Source organism: Penicillium verhagenii (genome assembly GCF_028828195.1).
Source record: "Penicillium verhagenii strain IBT 33310 chromosome Unknown utg000002l_segment0_segment0, whole genome shotgun sequence".
Classification (NCBI taxonomy): domain Eukaryota; kingdom Fungi; phylum Ascomycota; class Eurotiomycetes; order Eurotiales; family Aspergillaceae; genus Penicillium; species Penicillium verhagenii.
This window is the reverse complement of record NW_026643166.1, coordinates 3,246,334-3,267,846: the sequence shown is the minus strand read 5'-3', so window position 1 is coordinate 3,267,846 and position 21,513 is coordinate 3,246,334. Positions and strand designations below refer to the sequence as shown.

The 21,513-nt window shown below is 48.6% G+C and overlaps 8 protein-coding genes across 8 annotated transcripts; 7 read left to right on the top strand and 1 right to left on the bottom strand.

Moving 5' to 3' along the window:
* Positions 1 to 656: 656 nt before the first annotated feature.
* On the bottom strand, positions 657 to 1,780 carry N7466_001197 (TauD/TfdA dioxygenase family protein; the record flags this gene model as incomplete). Its single annotated transcript, XM_057160595.1, has 2 exons — positions 657 to 920; positions 974 to 1,780. The coding sequence occupies 2 exons, from the start codon at positions 1,778 to 1,780 to the stop codon at positions 657 to 659; spliced, it is 1,071 nt and encodes a 356-aa protein (XP_057026843.1).
* Positions 1,781 to 3,145: 1,365 nt separating this feature from the next.
* N7466_001196 (SDR family oxidoreductase) lies at positions 3,146 to 4,230 on the top strand (the record flags this gene model as incomplete). The annotated part of the gene is made up of 4 exons (XM_057160594.1): positions 3,146 to 3,186; positions 3,245 to 3,297; positions 3,354 to 3,522; positions 3,585 to 4,230. Coding segments are annotated over 4 exons (909 nt in total), but the record flags the coding sequence as incomplete, so codon positions are not given.
* Positions 4,231 to 4,968: 738 nt separating this feature from the next.
* N7466_001195 (uncharacterized protein) lies at positions 4,969 to 6,753 on the top strand (the record flags this gene model as incomplete). Its single annotated transcript, XM_057160593.1, has 3 exons — positions 4,969 to 5,568; positions 5,627 to 5,770; positions 5,854 to 6,753. The coding sequence occupies 3 exons, from the start codon at positions 4,969 to 4,971 to the stop codon at positions 6,751 to 6,753; spliced, it is 1,644 nt and encodes a 547-aa protein (XP_057026841.1).
* Positions 6,754 to 7,929: 1,176 nt separating this feature from the next.
* N7466_001194 (uncharacterized protein) lies at positions 7,930 to 8,892 on the top strand (the record flags this gene model as incomplete). Its single annotated transcript, XM_057160592.1, has 1 exon — positions 7,930 to 8,892. One exon carries the CDS (start codon positions 7,930 to 7,932, stop codon positions 8,890 to 8,892), a length of 963 nt encoding a protein of 320 aa, XP_057026840.1.
* Positions 8,893 to 10,505: 1,613 nt separating this feature from the next.
* On the top strand, positions 10,506 to 12,302 carry N7466_001193 (uncharacterized protein; the record flags this gene model as incomplete). Its single annotated transcript, XM_057160591.1, has 2 exons — positions 10,506 to 10,727; positions 10,785 to 12,302. 2 exons carry the CDS (start codon positions 10,506 to 10,508, stop codon positions 12,300 to 12,302), a joined length of 1,740 nt encoding a protein of 579 aa, XP_057026839.1.
* A 428-nt stretch (positions 12,303 to 12,730) lies between these two features.
* N7466_001192 (uncharacterized protein) lies at positions 12,731 to 15,441 on the top strand (the record flags this gene model as incomplete). Its single annotated transcript, XM_057160590.1, has 3 exons — positions 12,731 to 13,978; positions 14,031 to 14,841; positions 14,912 to 15,441. 3 exons carry the CDS (start codon positions 12,731 to 12,733, stop codon positions 15,439 to 15,441), a joined length of 2,589 nt encoding a protein of 862 aa, XP_057026838.1.
* A 2,130-nt stretch (positions 15,442 to 17,571) lies between these two features.
* Positions 17,572 to 20,456, top strand: N7466_001191 (karyopherin beta; the record flags this gene model as incomplete). The annotated part of the gene is made up of 4 exons (XM_057160589.1): positions 17,572 to 17,611; positions 17,712 to 17,770; positions 17,886 to 18,689; positions 18,753 to 20,456. 4 exons carry the CDS (start codon positions 17,572 to 17,574, stop codon positions 20,454 to 20,456), a joined length of 2,607 nt encoding a protein of 868 aa, XP_057026837.1.
* A 42-nt stretch (positions 20,457 to 20,498) lies between these two features.
* Positions 20,499 to 20,792, top strand: N7466_001190 (uncharacterized protein; the record flags this gene model as incomplete). Its single annotated transcript, XM_057160588.1, has 1 exon — positions 20,499 to 20,792. One exon carries the CDS (start codon positions 20,499 to 20,501, stop codon positions 20,790 to 20,792), a length of 294 nt encoding a protein of 97 aa, XP_057026836.1.
* Between the last annotated feature and the right edge of the window lie 721 nt (positions 20,793 to 21,513).

Here is a 21,513-nt window from a genome sequence, read left to right as displayed (position 1 = left end):
TCAGAAAGTCCTAAAGGAAGGGGTCACTGTACTACACAGTGTTGGTGCTGTTCGGCTCAACGGGGCTTTGAGCTCTCGGACAATGAGAGGGAAGAGGCCCGGCAGAAATACAAAGACATGCTTAAAACGAGATATTTTCTAGAGCTTTCGGTTAACTGTTTCTACTCCCCATTGAAGCATCAAGTGACTCAAGTGATTCAAGTCCAGTCATCTCTTTGGAGGCGCATGTTCAGGTCTTAAGTTGGTGCATGTGTGGAATTTTCCGCGGTGGCGTTAGCTCGTCATTCTCTTTTTCAGGTTCGAGATGTCGTTCAATTATTTCTTCTTGCTTCAATGTTTTTTTTTTTTTTTTTTTAAAAAAAAACCCCTGGTTATGTAAGCATAGCCACCATCGCTTGCTTTATAGGCTCAACCATCGACTTTCCATATCAAGTTCTGTTTACTTTTAATTGAAGTTTTCTCGAGTGCCAGTTTATCATGAAAGGGCTTGTTCTGGCCGCTAACTGAATAGTGCGAACAAGCATAACGCGGTCGTCCAAGTTAGTTACATGACTAATTAGATTCCCCTGGATTCAACCAGAGAGATGATGGTAAAATCTAAACCAACAAGCTAAAAACTCATCATGAATTGCCGTGAAAACTTTCTTGTCCTCTTTCTAAGCCGCGATAGCTGCATCTTCTCTGGGAACTGCTTTCTCGGCAGCTGCAGCGGCAGCAGCCGCCTTCATTGCAGCCCCTCTCTTCGACGCAATATATCCCTTAACAAAGTCTGACATAAGATCTTCTTGTGACTCTTCCTTCTGAGGATTCAGTCCCCAGGCAGTGGATGAAGAGTCGAGAAGGGTTGCGCGCCTCATATCACGAACATACTTGCCCGCAAATGAGCCTCCAGCCGCTTTGTGCATGACGCAGGTGTTGTCCTGAATATGTATTAGTGCTGATAGTGTAGGACCGAATAAATGCCTTGACATACCCAAATGACAATATCGCCATCATTCTCCCAGTCAATTGTGAACGTATACTTATCCTGGGTGGCGTGTTCAAGCAAAGCCTGGATAACAGGCTGACTATCTTCCTTCGTCCACCCATCGAAGTGATGTCCATGAGCAGCAATGTAAAGGTTCATTCTTCCACTGGGCTCGTGCAGCTGAACCAGCTTGTGACGAGCCATCGAGTTCTTCTCCGCGGGCATATACTCCAAGAACTCGCAATCCGGCGCAGCAAGACGACGGCTATGCCAGATCGAGTGCCACAAGACATAATCATTTATCTTCTCCTTTGTCTCAGCGTCCAAGTCATCATATGCAGTTCTGGTATCGGCAAATGCGGTTCCGCCACCCGTCCCCTTGGGGGGCAATTGGTGGGCGCGAAGAATGGAAAGTCCCACGCGGCGATTGTTGTAGGAGCAATCGACGTGGAAGAGGTTATTTCCCTGACCGAGTTGGTATTTCAAGCTGTCTTTCTGGAGAAGGGAGCCATCGTCTTCGATGTTGGATACGTCGGTGAGTTCAACAAAAGGGTCTAGACGGTACTTCTTGCCGGGCGCAACGAAAACGGTGGACGAGTCGAGCTCCCCCATCTGCCGGGCGAAGGCTACATGGCGCGCATCATCGAGTTGGGCTCCACGGAACACAAGGACACCATATTTGGCCATACCATCGCGAATAGTCTTGATGTCTTCCTCGGGTAGTGTTTTGGAGAAATCGATTCCGTGACACTCTGCACCAACGGTGGGGTGGAGGCGTTTGAAGGAGACTGGGGATGTGGTGGTGGATGCCATTGATGCGATAGTTGACTTCAAAACTTGGAACTATATGACGCGTTTTGGGCAGCTGTGGGTACGCGTGTTTTGTGTATAGGCAGCAGTAGTCCTACTAGTAAGAGACAAGCTTTGGATAAAATTCCTTGGACTCACTTGGCGCACTTGGCGGACTGTCGATTTATATTCTGATAATTTAGCACTGAATACAGTTTCTTACGTTGGATGAATATTATACATGTGAATTGCCCTTTTCTATTCTTACCTATTCTCCTTGCCCTGTTACGGACTAAAGAAGAGCCACATAGAAACGACTTGACAGGGATCTTGTCAAATCAGCGAGTGGTAAAGTGTCAAGGCCATGTTGAATTAAAAAAATCCCCACTGTTTGTCCTTCTTTCCATCCAATCAGAGAATCAGGCTCAGATACCTGTGATGCGAAGTAATAGAAGACCCCAATTTTGCAATCGTACGAGGATTCATTTAGATCTTCCGATGATGCGCTACTTAACTAAATTACCTGATGTAGCTTAGCTTCGTTTCTGTATTTCACAAGTATTGTCGGCAATGGCCAAAATAGTATGCAAGAAGCAGGCTTCGTATTGTAATCTCGACCAAGCTCACAGACCAGCTCTGACATGTAACGTTCTTCATAAATAACAGTGAAAGTGACATGCAAAAACTGGGGGCCATGACTTAAACCCCCTTTTCTTCCTGACCCGGACATTGGTTTCTTCAAAAGGAAATTTCACCACGGAAATTGCCCCATAAAATTCATTGGGGTCCCTTGGGGCTGTTATTGGGGGGCGAGCAGTCGGATTTACGTCCAAGCGTTTGCCTAACTTAGGCCTTTTCACTGCGGCCAGCCTGTCGCTGTTTTAACTGATCAGTGGTGTGATGTCACCAAAATAATTCAAATCCACAGCTTCTATAGACTGACAACCGAGGGAATATCTTCGAAAGATTGACTACAAAACAGTAGAGAATAGTATTTTTACTATCATGCTAAATATCCCTGATCCATCTTTGCAACTTTTAAAAGATATCGCTTCTTAAATATTGGAACCAAAAATAACCTCTCCCGAGGTCATCTTCCAAAGTTATGATTCTGGTCTAAAGATTGCCTGTTCAGGAAGCAGGTTGCTCAACTTGAAATTCCCAGGTTTGGCGGCCCCCATAAGTTCTTGCCAAAAAGTGGGAAAACACCAGCTGGACTCTAACATTCCTCATAATTTGTCCTTTCGAATGTCACAAAATATTGGGACATCACATTGAAAAAATAGGTCGCAGAGCTCAACGATCACATCTGCCAATTTTTTGACATTTTTCTCACCGTTCACATTTGACGCAATCTTTGGAGGTAGCAGAAGCTATAGACGACGTAAAATGTCCGAAAGACTCGGTCAAAAATCAGTTCTCATTACAGGGTATGTCTGCGTATGAGAAATTCGTTGTGAATGAAGCGTTGCTAACATCAGACTTTAGTTGCACACCTGGAGGCATTGGCCATGGTCTTTGCCACGAATTTCACAAAAAGGGTATGTGGGGAAGACACGGAAATATACTGATGATCGGAACACTGACCGTTGTCTAGGCCTTCATGTAATCGCTACCGCTCGCGATCTATCCGTTTTAAAGGAACTGGGGGCTCTGGGGATTAGCACCGTCCAACTAGACGTGACAGATCCTATAAGCATCAAATCGTGTCACAAAATTGTTACCGGGCTCACTGGAGGTCGCCTAGACATTCTAGTCAATAACGCGTAAGGTCCGGATTCTCCGAAACGAAATTCCTGTCATGCTGAACAAGTCTTCTTGGGCCTAGAGGTCGTACCCACACTCATCCTGCGCTAGATCTTGATATCCAGGATGTGCGGACAACATTTGAGACTAATGTCTTTGGGGTAATGGCAATGGTAGCTGGGTTCGCGGATCTTCTGATTGAAGCCCAGGGCTTGATTATCAATATCGCGTCTTTGGCGGCTCTGGTTCCGTACGCCTTCGGAAGTGCATATTGTGCTAGCAAAGGGGCCATTGTCAGTTATAGTCGCACGCTGCGTCAGGAACTACGTCCCCTTGGTGTGAGAGTCATGGTTTGCATGGTCGGCACGGTCAAGTCCAATATTCACAATCGGGCGCATAGATCTCTGCCCGCAAACTCGGTGTACCAACCCATCAGTGAGGTCTTCCAGAAGCGACTTACATTCGTCAACAACAACAGTCCATATGATACCGACTCGTTCTCACGAGAGCTTGTGGCGAACTCTCTGAGGAATGAATGGCCATGGTTCATGAGGAGTTGGGTGGGAAGGCCAGACTGGTTCTATTATGGTGGTTTGGCATGGCTGCTGTGGTGGGGTTCGACTTTGTTTGGTGAATGGGTGGTGGACTATGTTTGTTGGAGAATGTTTGAATTGTGGAAGTTGGAGAGCCTGAGATCGCGAGTCGAAGAGATCCATGAGGAAAAAGAGCGTTCCAAGATTGATTTTTTCCCTCTGTTTCTATCATTAGCGCGATTGCTCAGTATTTGGGTACCTTGCTTGTTGTTTCTTACCTTTATCTTATGAATTGCAGACCCGATATATCATACATAATGACATTCAGGTTAACTGGCCGCTAATTGGGATTGATGCGTTCATGAGTCGCTCAAGTCCAAAGTCTCTATCCTCCACGACCTGCAGACCGATCATTACCGTGTGGGACTGTGGCTTGACCTGCAAGTACATCTGGATGTTAGCCGATTTCTTATTTTAAAGTGCTGTCAGACAAGCTTCCCACAGTCGATCTCAACTCGCAATGCATACCTCATTTGGGTGATGTTGGCGCATTCATGAAACGTGATTGGATCCTGCTTTGCAATGTGGGGTCAATGGTGGGGTCATACGCAACGCCCAGACGCTAAAGTGGCGGTGCAGCCTCAAGGTCGAGGATTCTAGGCAGTATTCCAAGGCTGTTGATACTTATTCCTCCCAGTCAACATTGAAAGAAGAAAGCCGTCAATACCTCGCAAAAGTCTATAAGAGCGCCCTGAAGATCAGGATTCCAGGATTGCAGGATTCCGTTCGGTCATGGTTTACTGCGGAAAGCCCAGTAAAGGTTGTGGTCAATGCCGGACACGCAAAGTCCGATGTGATCAGGCCCAACCGGCCTGTTCGCAGTGCGTAAGAGCCAAGCGGGAATGCCCTGGATATCGAGACCAGTTATCATTAATGTTCCGCGATGAAAGCCAATCAGTCGTGAGAAAGGCACGGGCGGAGGCAAACAGTTCAAGTTCCGTCGGCGTGGCCAAGTTGCCCTCGAAGTCGAAACAGTCGCTAGCGCGACCTGCATCCCTTTCTCGGAATCCTAGCTCCCCAATTACCCCAACTAACGTTCCGGTGGAGTACCAAATTCCTTTCGATTTCAACGGAACTTCAGAATATGTCGACTTCAATGGAACTCCAGAATATGTCCTGCCGGGTGAATGGGTCATCCCCCTGGAGGTTCAGCCTTTGGGTCCAACCAAGGATGATGCGATATGTTACTTCATGCACTCCCATGCTTTCCCGGGCGCATTTTGGACCACAGATCTTATGACCAAATTCTTATTACAGTCCGGGGGGCCGTTGAGTCAGAGTGCTATGCAGGCAAGTATGGGCGCTGTCTCAATGGCTATGTTATCCCGTGTTAAAAAAGTGCCGCAACTTATGCATACGGCACAAAAAGAATATGCCACAGCATTGACGCTGCTAAATGATGCATTGACTAGGCCAGATGAGGCTAGGTCCAATCAAGCGCTCGGGGCGGTCGTGCTGCTTGCCATATACGATGTAAGCGCAGATCTTGTGGTGTTTCAACCCGATTTACGATATACGCTGACCCGCACAGGTTGTTACTTCCAGGGCCCCACAGGACATCAACCTGTGGACCAGACATATAAATGGAGCCACAGCTCTTCTGGAGATGCGCGGTCCTGAACAACTCAAGACTGAAACCGGCCTTCGTCTATTTATGCATCTACGGTATCAAATTGTTTGTATCTACCTTCATTATTTCTCAGAACTTTTTTTTTCTTTCTCCCCACCCACTAACCATGAACCCTCCAATACACACAGGTTGTCAGCTGTATGCAACGAAACGCCCGAGTCCCCGAGTCCTTGTTGGAGTGCTCGAGGTTTATCCTAGATCTCCGCCCGAACGAGGCCTATGCGAACCGATTGATCATCATCATCGGTCGGCTTTCCAATTTACGGTCCGATGTCATCTCAGGCAGACTGACCGACGATCAACAAATTATCACGGGGTCATCGGCCATCGAAGCCGATCTGATCTCTTGGCTCGCCGGCTTGCCGCCCGTTTTTTCCTACGAAGTTCATAAGAAGGACCGTTTCGACTACAAGTTCCAAGCACGATGTCGAGGCCTGCCCTTATACGACGAGCACTACCATGTATATCCCAATCTCTGGGCTTGTAATTCATGGAACCAATACCGCTGTGCTCGAATAATCGTCAGCAAGATGATTCTAGAGAACATCCGACAAATGACCGAATCGTCCTCGTTGAAGCACTTGTCGGAAGAATTTCGACAGCAATGCCAGGCTCTCCGTGCAACAATCCATCGCCTTGCTGTTGACATCAGCCGCAGTGTGCCCTTCTGCATTGGTGTGCATCATAAAAGCCTCGATCCAACCTTGCCACCGCCAGACAGCTATCTAGGTGGCACGATTCTGTTGTGGCCATTGTACCTGGCTGGAACTGCAGAAGGTCCAACTCACCCGCTTCGTCGGTGGGTGGTACAGTGTCTACGTATGCTCGGCAACACTTTTGGGTTGGACCAAGCTTTAGCCGTGGGGGATATTGTCGCCTCGGATCCGGGGATTCTGCCTGGTGGTACTGAAGAAGAGCAGAGCCGCTTTACTGAGGAGGAGGCCGTTTACGAGACTCCGACCTCGCAACCGGCCATCCAGATAGATGATTGGTCTCCCCTTCAACCATCCGGCTTAATGGAAATTTGAGGCAATTGTTGTTGTTGTATGTACAGGGGGCATCTTCATTGCCCTATATATCCAGATGCCATGTGCTTGGTCTCTTTTCTTTACTCTTCCCACCGTATTCATTCATCTCCTTTTAGTTGAGAGTTACTAGACTCGGAGCGCTCATACCTACTACTATGTCATGGTCAGATCCACATGTTTCCAGAGTGAGAACTAGAAATTACTGCTTCTTAGAAACATCAATTGAAGGCTACGAATATTTTATTTCGAACCACTTAGAAATTCTCCACATTTCCAATTAACCTATTGGCTAATTTCTCGCACGGTCTCTTCCCGTGTCTGCCTTGCGGGGTCATTCTCATTGCCTCTGGGGCTGTGCGCATAGCCCCCATCATCCATGTACATGATGTACACACCAACTCCGCCTTGCGAAACATTGAGTCGCAAGAACAAAGCTTGTTGGTGACTCAGGCATGGATGCATAGCTTTTTCGTAATAATTGAATTAATCTAAAACCTCTCGTTTCCTGCCCCACCTTGTCCGGGGTTACTTTATTAACCCTTTTCCAGCCACGCGCTAATATGGCCGATTGTGTCCAAGCGGTGTAGCCTTATTGCTTCCATGGAGTGCAGGGCAGTGTTCTTCTGGCAGCTAACCTATTGGAGAATTTTATGTGTATTCTGCCTTATCGGAATTCTGAATCCATGGATCCCCGGCTCGTGTGCTTGTCCTGGGGAGGAAGTATGCCATAGTCATCCTACGGAAAGATCAACTACTAGCAGGAGGCTCTTTTGTGATTAGCGACTCCACCAACCAAGGTATTTGGTAATGTTGCCCAGGATACAGCCTTGTTTCACCCTCTGACTTGATCCTCATCTATAAAGAATGAGATATATTTCTTTGTTACATAGTTCTTTCGTTATAGTGCAACAAGGAAATCTACTGGGACCAACATCAACCTTGGATGACTTAGACTCGTCCTTTTGACATTTGGACCAGCCCAACCTTCCAATTCATCCATCTTGGAATTTGCATCACATTTTGGGCAACCTTGAAAATATCACTCAAATGCCTCTATTTGAAAGAGCGACTCCCCCTCCCCTCTGGTCCTCCTTCCCATCCAGCAACAGACACTCGAGCCAAGCACCTCGCCTAGTATACACACCTGAACCTACAGAATATCAAAAGCCATCCAGAATGGGCCGTGGTTTCTCCATATTCAAGCGCCGTGGGCATCAATCTACCGAGAGGTCTATCCCCAACATGTCCAGTCAACCCAACCACACCTTCAACTTCAACCCCGAACCCAGCATCTACCCGGACAGCTCCAACAAATCAGCATCCTGGGACCCCCCAGCCTACCAAGAGCATCAATCCGCAAGCACTCAAGCAGGTCAGTCCCAGATTTCAGCCGGAGACTCGGACTTCGACTTCCTCAAAGACTTCGATACAATCTTCCTCGTCGATGACAGCTCTAGCATGTGCGGACCCCGCTGGCGCGAAGCCGAAGCCGCAATCGCCGCCATCGCACCAATCTGCACCCAACACGACAGCGACGGAATAGACGTCTACTTCCTCAACCACCGAAATACCCGTTTCACCCACGCCAACCGCAGCAGCACCAGCGGTGCCTACGAGAACGTCACCAGTGCGCAGGAGGTACGTGAGATCTTCAGCAGTGTCACTCCGCGCGGAGCCACCGCAGTTGGGGGACGGCTCCGCGACATTCTGAAGCCGTACATGCAGCGTGTGGAGCGAATGCAGGCATCGCAGAACCAATATGGGGATTTATCTGATCCGTCGCTGTTTGTGAAGCCTGTTAACATCATTACAATCACGGATGGGGCATTTACGGATGATACGGAGAGTGTTCTTGTGCAGGTGGCACGGATGTTGGATACTAGTAGTCCTCAGTGCCCGCCCGCCTTGCCGTGGCAGGTTGGGATTCAATTTTTCCAGATTGGGGACGATAAAGATGCGAGTAAATATTTGCAGGAGTTGGACGATGAGTTGGGCAGGTATTGCCAAGATGGGAAATTGAGGGATATTGTGGATACGGTGCCTTGGAGAGGTTCTACGGGGTCAACATTGGATGCGAAGGGAATCTTGAAGTGTGTTTTGGGGTCAGTGAATAAGAAGTTGGATCGGCAACGAGTTTAGATTTTGCTTCTCGCTTCAATGTTTCCTGGATTTAATTTAGTATTTATTCCACTACGCGAATCACCTTGTTTTTTTTTTTTTTTTTTTCTTCTCTTCCCAGTTATCGCGATTATTTAGAGCTATTACAAGCTTGGAATAAGACCAGTCATATTTCATCTCCCACGCCACGCGGATTTCAGGAACCGCCCAAGTGGATCCTGGTCGATCATCGAATCACGGTATTTGGCGTCAGGGGGGAAAGCATTTGGGAATTGAGCCTTGCATTTTCAAATGTTGCATTTTGCATTTTGCATTTTGCATTTTTGATCTGATATATAAATACAACCCGAGTAAATGTGATCTCTTCAAGTGACCTGACGCGTTCTTAAATTAGGTAGATGTACCTTGCAGTAGTGTGTTGTTGGCAACCATGGTTGAACATGTTGCAGTAGAAGATGCAAATCTCAAGCTCCAAAATCTCCAAAAATCTCCAAACAAATCTTTGAGCTTTGAATTAAATCTCCGAGCATTTGAATCTATTGAAGTATTATTGATACCAAGCCCCATCTCTAATTCAACCTTGATCTACCTGATCTATTGAATTTCGTCTAACCCGCATCGTTCTTCCGATCGGCATCCAAAGCCATCACGCTTCAATATTCCCCGCAGCGCCGATCGCGCGTCACCGCAAAGAAAAAAAAAAAAAAAGTCAAATCACCACCTTCGCCTCCTTCTCCTTCTCCTCTCTCTCCAAAAAAATACCATTCACAACATCGCCTATAAACACCGAAAACAAGAACAACAACAAACCAAATCCCCAAATCACTTGGGTGAAATCGCGAAATCACAAAATCACGAAATCACGAACTCGACAATCCAGCCAATCCAACCCCATCGAAGCGCCGGGAACCCTGGCTGTCCTGCAGGTACATCCGGGCGCTTCGCCTTCCCTCCCGCCCATTGGTCTACCTTGTCGCCCTGCAGTATCCCTGGGAAATTACGGATACTCTACAATTAGCTGCTTATCCTCTCGCGGTTCTTGAAGCATTCTCTGCCCTTCTTTGCCCTTTTCTTTTGCCCCTGTGTCAGGGCAATGGGTTTGCCTTATTCAACTCTGAAACTGCTCTTGAACGCCCATTAATAGACCTGTCATCATCTGAAACAGGCACCGTTAATCTCAAAAGGGTGGTAATTATAGAAACAGCTATTTGTTGATTGTCTGGGCTGGCCCTTCTTCCAAGCTTCTCTTTATATTTGCATTCGCTCTCTTACTCGGACACTTCTTTTCTTTTCTTTCTCCTGCAACTTCCATTGACATTCATTCATTCTTTTTTTTCTTCTTCTTCTTCTTTCTTTTCAATTGCATTTGCATCGCATTTCCTTTTTGTCTGTATACTATCGTTGATCTTGTCGGTCTTTCTTTTCAACTCCCTTGTTATCTTAGCACTCTCCCTTGCTAGCATTTTCATTGTGTCTTTGGTATTTTCGGCTTTTTTTTGGGTGCATCTGCTGGCCCTTTGAGATCATTTTCTTTTGAGCGCGTGTTGCATTGCGATGAGATCGACTACCCTGATGACTTTTCTATTGTGAGTTTCCGTCCCAATCCCACAATTCATGGACTATAAGAGAAAACAATGCTGACCTGGCTCAGAAATACCAACCCCGATGTTTGGTCGGTGAAGCTCCTCGGATCATGGGATAATTTCTTGAAACCGTATGCGATGGAAAGGGACAGACGCGCTGGACCGGGCCATTGGAAGGGATGTCATACTTTTACGGATATCATGGGCGACGGGCCTGACAAAAATCAATGGCGCACGGGTGGATTGAAGATGGGGGCCACCTACTGGTATTATGTGAGTTGCCAAGACTTGTTTACTTTTACTTGGGCTGAGTAACTAACATCAATGCAGTACTTGTTGAATGATGACGTGGAGTCTTATAGCGAGGTTGAGCCTGTCACCACTAAATGTCCTCTTCTGCCGGGACAACCTCTTAATGTTTTGAATGTGCCCATCATCTTACCGGATAGTCATTCCCATGGTCGCTCCGCTAGTAGCAGCTCCCAGAAGGAAGACTACCGCACAATGAACCCCGAAGACAAATACATGAACCCGCGCAAGCCTCCCAAGCCGAACCTGGCCCGCTTGCAAACTTCTATCCCGAACCCCAGTCAATCTTCTTTAAATCCCCCCAGTGTCTCGCCATCTGGAAGCTTCCTCCATCGAAGTGTCTCTCAGCCCAACAGTGCCACCCGGAGAAACGAAAAGTCGAAAGAGGGACGTTCGGTGTCTCCCCCACGAGGTCTTGGTTTACGCCATGCTTTGACTCAAAAGCGACCGGGGCCATCTCCGAGGGCGCAGGCGTTCAATGAAAGCTTGCGCCAAAAGGCTCCTGTTAACGAGCGCCGCAATGTTCCTGGTATCTGCGTCAATTCTGGCGCCGTGTCTCCTTCAACAGGCCACTCGGATCCCTCTGCTCCGTCAAGCCTTCAGACCCGTCGTGCACTCAAGGCGAAGGCAGGTAATGCTCCCCAAGCTCGAAATCTTCTCACTGTGGAGACGCGTCCACAAAATCGGAAACTTGGCGCTTCCAAAGCTGCTGCATCTAGCTCTGGCTCTGAGGGTGTGCAAGCGAAGCATGCCAGAAGCGGCTCCGACGATATGACACCTACTGGGCCGGATGTCAGTGAGAAGAGACTGCCTTCCCTCCCCAATACACCTTCTTCCGTTATGGACGAAGCGGTACGCGCCATCGATGAACGGGACAAAGCATTGGATGCAGCAGTGCTGCACAGTCACTTTTCCAGTATGACTGCGGACGATTTCACCAATTCCCGCTTCGTGGCCGAATACAGCCGATTTTCGGAATGGAGCACGGACACAGAGACCGAGGATAGCTCACGCGAGTCAATAATCTCCAATACAACAATCCCGATCGAGTCTCATGGGGATTCACATGGGTCTCAAACCCCAGAAGAATGGGGAACCCCCGACCTCACGTCCAACGACAACGCAACCAATACCGATCCCAACACTCCTCACCTCACTGTACATTCCAAGCCCTCGTCCCCCAACTCGGCGTCGGGCGAAATTCCACCATGGCTGCCACAGCTCACAGTCTCTCTTTCCTCACCTCATCTCTCCGGCTCTGGTCTTGGAATCGACCAAATGGATGAGATCGAAAGCAACCCGAAACGCCACGCTGCACTTTTCAGTGCGCTGGAATCCATGCAAGCGCTTTCTCTCGCGCAAAGTCGTGAAGGATCACCAATTCTTCTGTCCGAGAATGACCGACGCGATTCCGGAACATTTTCTCGGCGTAGCGATGCCTCCTCGTTCCGTGGCAAGGCGACTATGCAGGAGATGATGGACGAACTCAGTTACCTGAAGAACATTATCCAGGCTGAGATGGATGGAGAACCATTCTGAGTCACGTCAACCTACTTGCAATTCCTGGTGCTGGCCACCAAGGACATATTATATACAGAGTCAATACTATACACATAGAATTAGTACATAGCACAAAACTGTGCGATGAATAAACTCAATAAGCCAGAAATAAGCAATCAGCAAAATACTCCCAGTTCTCTTTTTTTTTTTCGAAATTGTTTAGGTTCACCAAGAAAACACATTGATAGATCACTCAGTAACATTTAAACATCGGAAGTAGTTCTGCGGTACAGAAATGGCAACACCCGCCCACAAATATCCAACGCGCCAAGAAACGATCCACCGCGATCAACAACTTCACCAAATCCCCAAATTCCTAATTCCCCAAGGGACTCCTACAACCTCAACTCCAAAACAGAATGGGCTGAGCGAGGCTCTATCGCATGCAAAAATAGGTTTTCACGATAATGGCAGAAGAAGCACCACAACTCACGCCCGTGGGGGAGAAATCCCTCCCGGCGAAATGTAAACCCAGCACCCTGGCCTACTGTCCAACAATGGACCTGATCGCGCTTGCGACCGAGGACGAAGAGCTACGCATCTACCGACTGAATGGACAACGTGTATTCGGGGGTTCATTCGGCGGCGACCCTTACCTGGGCGACGATGAAGAAGATGGGGAAGTGAGAGCAGTAGCATGGAAGGGGAATGGTACGTGCAGCACATCAATATACTCGATCGCGAGACTGCTTTGCAATGGAATCTCGTCTGACCTATTTGTTCTAGGCCGCTTTCTCGCTGTCGCGTGTGGGGATGGCACGCTGCGTATTATGAGCGCGTATAGCGGGAAGGTGGTGCACCATTACGCCGTCTACAAAAATGCGCAAGAGGAATACTCAAACCCGGACGCCAAGCCCGTTTCTCCAAAGGTGACATGTTTGGGCTGGGGAGTGAATTTTACTGATAGTAAAGCTGCGCAAAAACATCTGCTTGAATCAGCGGGTCAGATAGGTGTCGAGGATCTGCTGGCTCCCGGGGTTCATCCCTCCAAGGCGGCTGCGCTGCTTAAGGCGGACTTACCGCGGGAGCTCGCTTTACTGGATATCGAGAACTCGCTACCGAAGCTGAGTACGTTACCTGCGACCGGGACTGATGATGGGCTGTTTAGCTCCCGGGCGTCGATCGATGCTATGTTTCACTCGTCTGCGAAGGATGCCAGTGACTCGGTTGATGTATTATTTGTTGGTTTCGATGATGGGAGCGTTCATCTGCGGATCTTTGACTGTTTTGAGATCGGGTCTTTCCCCGTTAGTGAATCTGCCGGGGTCGCCGGGTCGCGCCGGATTCTTCGTTATGCGTCGCATCCTTTGAGCTCGACGCATGCCTTGTTAGCGTCAGGGTCGGCTGGTACACCTCTCGATCTGGTTACGCTCGACCTCCGGTTCATCACCAAGTCAGGTCGATACTTGTCTCTTCTTGCGTCGAAGACCACTCAGCTTCATAACCTGCTTCGGTATATTGGCTCCGTACAGCGACAAATTGAGCTGGAGTGGAAGAATGCGCAGGAATTGCCAGCGAGATTCTTGCGTAGTGTGAACGAAGATCTGCAAGAGAAGAATCACTGTGACTTTGTAACTGCTATCTATCATCTTGTGGTCACTGGGCATTGCTACGAGACAATTAAGGAGTTCTTGGTGGATATTGTGGGAGAGCGAGTATGTATATCCTTGAACCAATGATGGATGATCTTCTAACGATTTGCCATAGGGACATAAGAGGTGGGAAAAGGCTGTCTCGGGTGGATATGAGGCTATCCGTCGACTAACACACGAGTGCCTTCTTCCTGCATTAGACCGCAGCCAGGTTCTCCTCAGTCGACTCGTGGGGTTGTCAAAATTTCATAAACTTAGTGATGTGCTCGGTTTGAAAACCCACAAGCTAAGCGCAATTGTCGAGACGCTGGATTGTCTACAGCTCCTAGCGCATTCCACACTCATCAACGCAAACGAGGAGCTGGACCAATTTAATGCCTTTTCGCGCTGGCTCCGACACGAAATCCTCATCTTGAACGCCGAACCTCTATCCCAGACAGCAGAAGAGCTCCTCGAGAAGAGAGACTTATTTGATGTTCCACCAACGGTGAAGTACATCACAGGCGCGCTGCGCAAGAGTGTGCTTCGAAATTTCATCCGCCAACTACCCATGATCGGAGTGCCTCAACTACCTACCCCTGACACCGACAAATGGCTCCCTGGTGACCATGAACGGTCATTCTACGATACATTCAAGTCCCTACTTGCAAAACAGCGTCGTGTTCAAGCTGAAGGTGGCGATAGCTCGACTGTCGATGCACCAAAATTAAATGACTTGACAAAAAGACTGGGTATCCAATTCGACAAAGTCTTTGCAGAGATCGCATTAACGCAGCGAAGGGGCATTTTGCATCGATCACCTCTCACCCTCCATGCAGATTGTGACCAGAGCATTCTGGACGTGAAGATCTGCCATGAGGACGGCGAAGAGGGACGGCCCTGTTCAATTTACCTCGCGGCTCGGTCTACCACTTCTAAATCCTTAAGTACGTGATTCTCTGCTGGAATTGTTTTATCTCCCATCATCTTGAACATAATGCTAACTCAATTATACAGTCTACATCTATCGTCTCATCCTAAACTCAAGCAACGGCGTCAGTTCTACCCGAAGCACCTCCATGGCCGCCCTGAATCTCCAAGAAGGAGAAATAAAACAGCTTCAATTCGTTGAGGATGACACCTTAATGATCCTCTGGTCCACCCATCCCGGTCCCTCCTACCTCCTGAATTTGCCCTTCCAACCCCCCTCTGCCAACTGCTCTTCCACCAAGCCAGATCAATCATCAAGTGTGCTTGAATACACACAGTGTGACCCACATCCATCAAGCTCGAAACCTAGCATACCGGCTACATTGCTCAATGTCTCTGCACTATGCGAAGCTGGGATGGTGAGGCATGTTTTCGCGACGTCGGGATTGAAGGCGAAGCCCGTGAGTGTTGATGTCAATGGACGCAGAGGTAGGAGAGCGGTTTGTGTTCTGTATGGGGATTCTTCGCGGTATGATGTTTTGGATTTGGACGCTGCGATAGAAGGAGAGGAGGAAGAAGGCTTGGAAGGGGAGGGCGAGAGTGTGGTCGAGGAATAAATCACCAATTCCTAAGGAGGCGCCAAACCTCCTTGGACCCTGAGGATGTTTTGGAACAAAAGATTCTTCAAGGCTAGGCGTAAGCACTTGAATTGCATGGGATACATGATTATACCATGGTAGGCGTTATGAGATTCAGATTCCAATGATAATATTCTGCATTGACTGGTTCGTATTTTTTCCACTTATCGAAGGTCCCTGAAGGATCGACCTGGGAGGGTTCTAAGGTTGGCCTTTTAAAAGTATCAGACTTGGAGATCCTACTCCAGGGCTTCATCCACAGGCGCATAAGCGTAATCTCCCTCTTCAAAAGCCCCTTCATGGACCCCCGTTTCAGCTTCACGTTGCACATGTGGATCCATGGCGGCTCTCGGATTCAATTGTTACTGTAGTCGACTTATATCTACAACATTGCAAATAAAGGAGTGCTATAATGCAGAATTAAGGTTGATGAAGCATATATGAATGAACTAGTTAATTAATGGTGCTTCCAGGGTTGGTTGGTTCGAGGAGAAAAAAAGCAAAAAAAAAAGTATTGCCCACTCGCGGAATCGAACCGCGGATCTTCCCATTCCAATATTTACGAGTGGGACGCTTTACCACTGAGCCAAGCGGGCAGAATACTACTCCGATGCCGAGAAGTAAGATCCATATTGTACACAGGCCCAGTACCGTTCTTCATAGACGACAGTATAAGAAACCTGGAAGGATTTGAAGCTTGTCAGGTCTATTCCAAGGCTGCACATCAGGATGCTGGGTCAGATGGTATAACTTGAAAAACTCGAAGATTTGACGAAAAAAAAACACAGCCCCAGCGCTGGAGCAGAAGATGACAAGGTTATCCTTGATATAGCCATCCCCAGGTGGTTGAAGTTTGTAGAGGGATTTCCGTTGAAATTGAAGAGGATTATCCGCTCCAACTATCTGCGAAACATTTGAAGACACCCTAACACTCAGGTCGTGATAAGAGCAAAGAATACACATCAGGGTGGGATAGTCTGATTCTCAATACGTGCATACATGACGACATAACTAGTTGTCACCCAGATTGACTAGCTGCATGAACAAAGATCTCAAAGAAGATGTAGGTACCAGGTATGGCGTACATAGTAAGTGATAATATCAACGGCGATCTTCATCAAATACAATACTCCTTACCTTTTTCTGTGGATTGTTCTAGAAATATTGTCCACAGTTTTTTCTGACACATCCACTAGCCAGGCACCAAGTTAGGATTGTCCCCACTAGAAAAAAAAATAGTTCACGCCTTGTGTGTGTGCCAGGGCTAAATGGATCGGTCGCTGGGGCCACACGATGGACTGTGGGTGCTTTTCTTCAAGGAGGAAAACCAAAACAAGCAGAATTTCCATGGAGGGGCAAAAAGGGCTCCATAACAAGAGAGAAAAAAAATAAAAGAAAAAATTATATATAAGCCACGGGTATAAGAGAATGCTGCGCCTTAGCAGAATAGAGTGCCTTGATAACAATACCGTTATATGTGATCCAATTATGAATAGGATTATAATAGCTTAAAGTTATAAGACTTGTTTAGTAGTTATCAGGATAATTGTTATACTAATCAACGCTCATTTGTCCAAAAAATCAAAGAGAAAAAAAAGTACGAAAAAAAAGGCAAATTGATTGCCTGAGGTACAGATCACGTGAATCCCTGCGCCGCTGACTGACCAATCAGCTCTCGACTCCCCGATGGACTTCATCCCTCATTCTGGCCTTCTTGCCCTTCTCTGTACTCTATCTGCTGAGAAAAACCCTTTTTTTTACTCCAAATCTTTGTTTGACGGAGCTCCTTCTTTATTTCCCCAGATTTTCCGGTATTCTGGGCGTGTCTTGAAGTCACCTTTTCCTCTCTGTGTCTCATCGCGGAAAGACCTGGTGCATGCCTCGTCATATCCACAAAAACACTCCGTCCCTTCCCAACATCAACCAACCTTCTTCCTCTCCTTCCATCACTCACCCGCGCTTTTTGGTGGACTGTGACTCGTGTGCCGGTGATATTCTTTGACTTTTGCGCAACAAGAGTCCCCATTACTTTTTCTTTTCAGCTTTTTTCCTTTTTTTCGCCCTCCCTCTTTCCCCCCCACATCTCCCTCTTCTCAACTGCCATCCAACATGGATGCCCGTCAGGTGTTAGAGAGCACCCTGTCGCCTGGTATGTAATACGTCTTGTTCTTCTCCTTCTATAACCCAAGGGAAATCTCGGGATTTTGCGCCTTTGAGAGTCTTTTGCTGACATCTCCGCCTTTCACCAGACACGGCGACTCGCTCCAACGCTGAGCAACAGCTCGCCCACGCCGCGGAGGTCGACTTCGTATGTGATCCCCTCCTTTCCTCTTCAGTTTTACGCACTTGGAGGATAACCATGAGGTCTTGCCAACTCCGAGACCCGTCCGCCCGCTAACATTTGCTTTTCTCCTTCTTTCTAGGCTGCCTACCTTATTACTCTGGGCCAGGAACTGGCCAACGACAACACCCCCTCCCACATCCGTGTTTCTGCAGGTATCGCCCTGAAGAACGCTTTCACCTTCAGAGACCAAGCCAAGCTGCAAGAGGTGCAACAGCGATGGGTTCAACATATCCCCACAGAGACCAAGACACAGGTCAAGGAGCTCGCGATCAAGACCTTGCAATCTGACACCCGAGTCGGACATGCTGCCGCCCAGCTGGTCGTTTCTATCGCTGCCATCGAGTTGCCCCGCAATGAGTGGCCTGAACTTATGAACATTCTCGTCCAGAACGTCGCCAGTGGATCCGATAACTTGAAGCAGTCCTCCTTGGCCACTATCGGTTTCATTTGCGAGTCTCAGGATCCTGAGCTCCGCCAGAGCTTGATCCAACACTCTAATGCCATTTTGACCGCCGTTGTTCAGGGTGCCCGGCGCGAGGAGCCGAACATGGATGTTCGTTACGCTGCTATTGCTGCCCTCAGTGACGCCGTTGATTTCGTGCGCTCAAACATGGACAACGAAGGAGAGCGAAACTATATCATGCAGGTTGTCTGCGAGGCCACTCAGGCCGAGGAGGTCCGTGTCCAGGCTGCTGCATTCGGCTGCTTGAACCGCATTATGGGTGCATACTACGATAAGATGCGCTTCTACATGGAGAAGGCTCTATTTGGCCTCAGCATCATGGGTATCAAGAGCGAGGAGGAGGAGGTCTCCAAGCTTGCCATTGAGTTCTGGTGCACTGTGTGCGAGGAGGAGCTGTCCATTGAGGACGATAATGCTGAGGTATGTATTAAGAGATCCGATCCAGGCGAATTTTCAAAAATGCCGACTAACCGGTTTGTTCAGGCTCAGCAAGAAGGTACTGAGGCCCGTCCATTTTTCGGATTCGCCCGCGTGGCTACTCGCGAGGTTGTTCCCGTTCTGCTGCAGGCCATGTGCCGCCAGGACGAAGATGCTACTGATGACGAGTACAACGTTTCCCGTGCTGCTTACCAGGCTCTGCAGCTGTACGCTCAGTGCATTCAGGGCGATGTGATTCAGCCCGTGGTGGCTTTTGTTGAGGAGAACATCCGCAACGAGGACTGGCACCGTCGTGATGCCGCTGTTGCCGCCTTCGGTGGTATTATGGATGGCCCTGAGCCTAGTGTGTTGGAGCCTCTGATTAAACAGGCTCTGCCTGTTCTTCTGGGCATGATGGAGGACAACTCCGTCTCGGTTCGCGATTCGACTGCCTATGCCCTGGGCCGCGTCTGCGAGTGCTGCCCCGAGGTTCTGGATCCGGATGTCCACCTCCAGCCCCTTATCTCTTGCCTCTTCAATGGCCTTGCTAGTAGCCCCAAGATTGCCAGCTCCTGCTGCTGGGCTCTTATGAACGTTGCTGACCGCTTTGCCGGCGATGGTAGCACTCAAACCAACCCCCTTTCTAAGCACTTCGAAGACAGCATCAAGTCACTGTTGACCGTGACTGAGCGTCAGGATGCTGATAACCAGCTTCGTACCGCTGGTTACGAGGTTTTGAACTCATTCGTTATGAACTCTGCCCACGACAGCCTTCCTATGGTTGCCACTCTTTCCGACGTTATCCTCCAGCGTCTTGAACAGACTGTTCCCATGCAGCAACAGGTCGTCAGTCCTGAGGACCGTATGCTTCTGGAAGAGATGCAGACCAGCTTGATCAGTGTTATCTTGGCCATCGTTCAACGATTCGAGGTTGATATCAAGCCCCAAGCTGACCGTATTATGCACGCCCTGCTTCAGGTTCTGGCTACCGTTGGTCCCAAGTCGAGTGTGCCCGATGTTATCTTCGCCACTGTTGGTGCTATGGCAAGCGCTTTGGAGGACGACTTCATCAAGTACATGGAATTGTTTACTCCCTTCCTGTACAATGCTTTGGGCAACCAGGAAGAGCCTGGATTGTGCGCCATGGCCATTGGTCTCGTCAGTGATATTGCTCGTGCTCTAAACGAGAAGGTTCAGCCTTACTGCGACACCTTCATGAACCTCCTGCTTGGAATACTGCGCACTTCCACTAACCAGCTCAAGCCAGCTATTTTGGAGACTTTCGGTGACATTGCTCAGGCCATTGGTACCTCCTTTGACACCTACCTCAGCGTTGTTGCTGGTGTTCTCCAGCAGGCCTCTTCGGTCACTACTAGCTCTGACCTTCCATACGATATGGTGGAGTACATTGTATCACTGCGTGAGGGTATTATGGATGCCTGGGGAGGTATTCTTCTCTCCTACAAGGGTAGCCCCCAGATCACCCAGCTTCAGCCGTTTGTTGAGTCTATCTTCGGTTTGCTCCACATTATCTCCCAGGAGGGTGACCGTAGCGAGGGCTTGATGCGCTCATCTATGGGCGTTCTTGGTGATCTTGCTGACGCCTTCCCCAACGGCGAACTCTCTTCATACTACCGCAACGAGTGGGTCACTACCCTCGTTCGTGAAACCCGCGCTACCCGTCAATACAGCCCGCGTACCATTGAGACTGCTCGCTGGACCCGTGAGCAGGTCAAGCGCCAGATTAACATGAGCACTGGTTTGTCCTAAATCATGTTCCGCGCTTTGATCCTATTGGTGAACGAGCGAATCATGTCGCGGCTTCGTTACAAGAAGGCTCAAGTCGCTACAACGAAAGCCCGGCGGGTTGGTCATGGGCTATGCCGTAGCCCCGGCTTTAGCCTAGGCCAGCCAAGTCCAGCGCAACCTGGACTGCCAATGGACGGTGAAGCTTTGCCTATTTGCTTGCAGGTGACACAAACTGTTCTGTGGTTTGTGCTCAATTCCCCATCATCCCCTTGCCCAGAGTTCGAGCCCCGAGATTCCCCTCGCACTACGCCTCCTATCAAACACCCGGCACTTGTTTGTCGATGCCCAATCCCTTGATGACGCCCTCGAACGATCCCCATTTTATCCTCCCCTTATGCCCTCGCCTTAGTTTCTTGTGATACAAACCCTTTTTTTAACCTTTCTTATCCTGCCCCTCCTATTTTGCTTTTAATTAGACAAGACCCCTTCGCATCCTATAGCATTACCCGTCATGTAGCCCAAGACCTCATGTATCCTCCCCTCCCCTCCCCCTCTCCCCCTATTTATGTATCCCCAATCATGTACCCCCTTGAACCATGTGTACCCCTCTGAGAAAAAGAGTTGTTCATGAAAAGCTGTTCGTTTCGAATCCTGATTCCGTATATTCCGGCCATCCTCCCTAACGCCCATGCCCAAGTGTTGCACCAACCTCCCAGACCTTGTACGATCAGTTAACTTTGGTAACATCTATAAACCTCACGGATTACTTCCGTGCCTGCAAGAAAAAAAAAACACTATGGGACAAACTGTAAGCTGTTGAAAACGGTCTTCGTAGGCCAGTGGGCACGATTCTGATGCCTGAGGCACAAATGATTGGTTTATCACCACGTGACCTATAGACGCAAAATTTTCTCCTGATAAGGGCAATAACCCTAGCGGACCCGCACAGTCAGCAGAACCCAACCTTCAATCTTCGAACTTTTCAATCCTTGACACGACAACATCTGACGGACCAGTCACTCGAGGTATGTACACTCTTGACGCCCTCGTTTCTCACCAGCCTCTCAGCTAGTCTGGG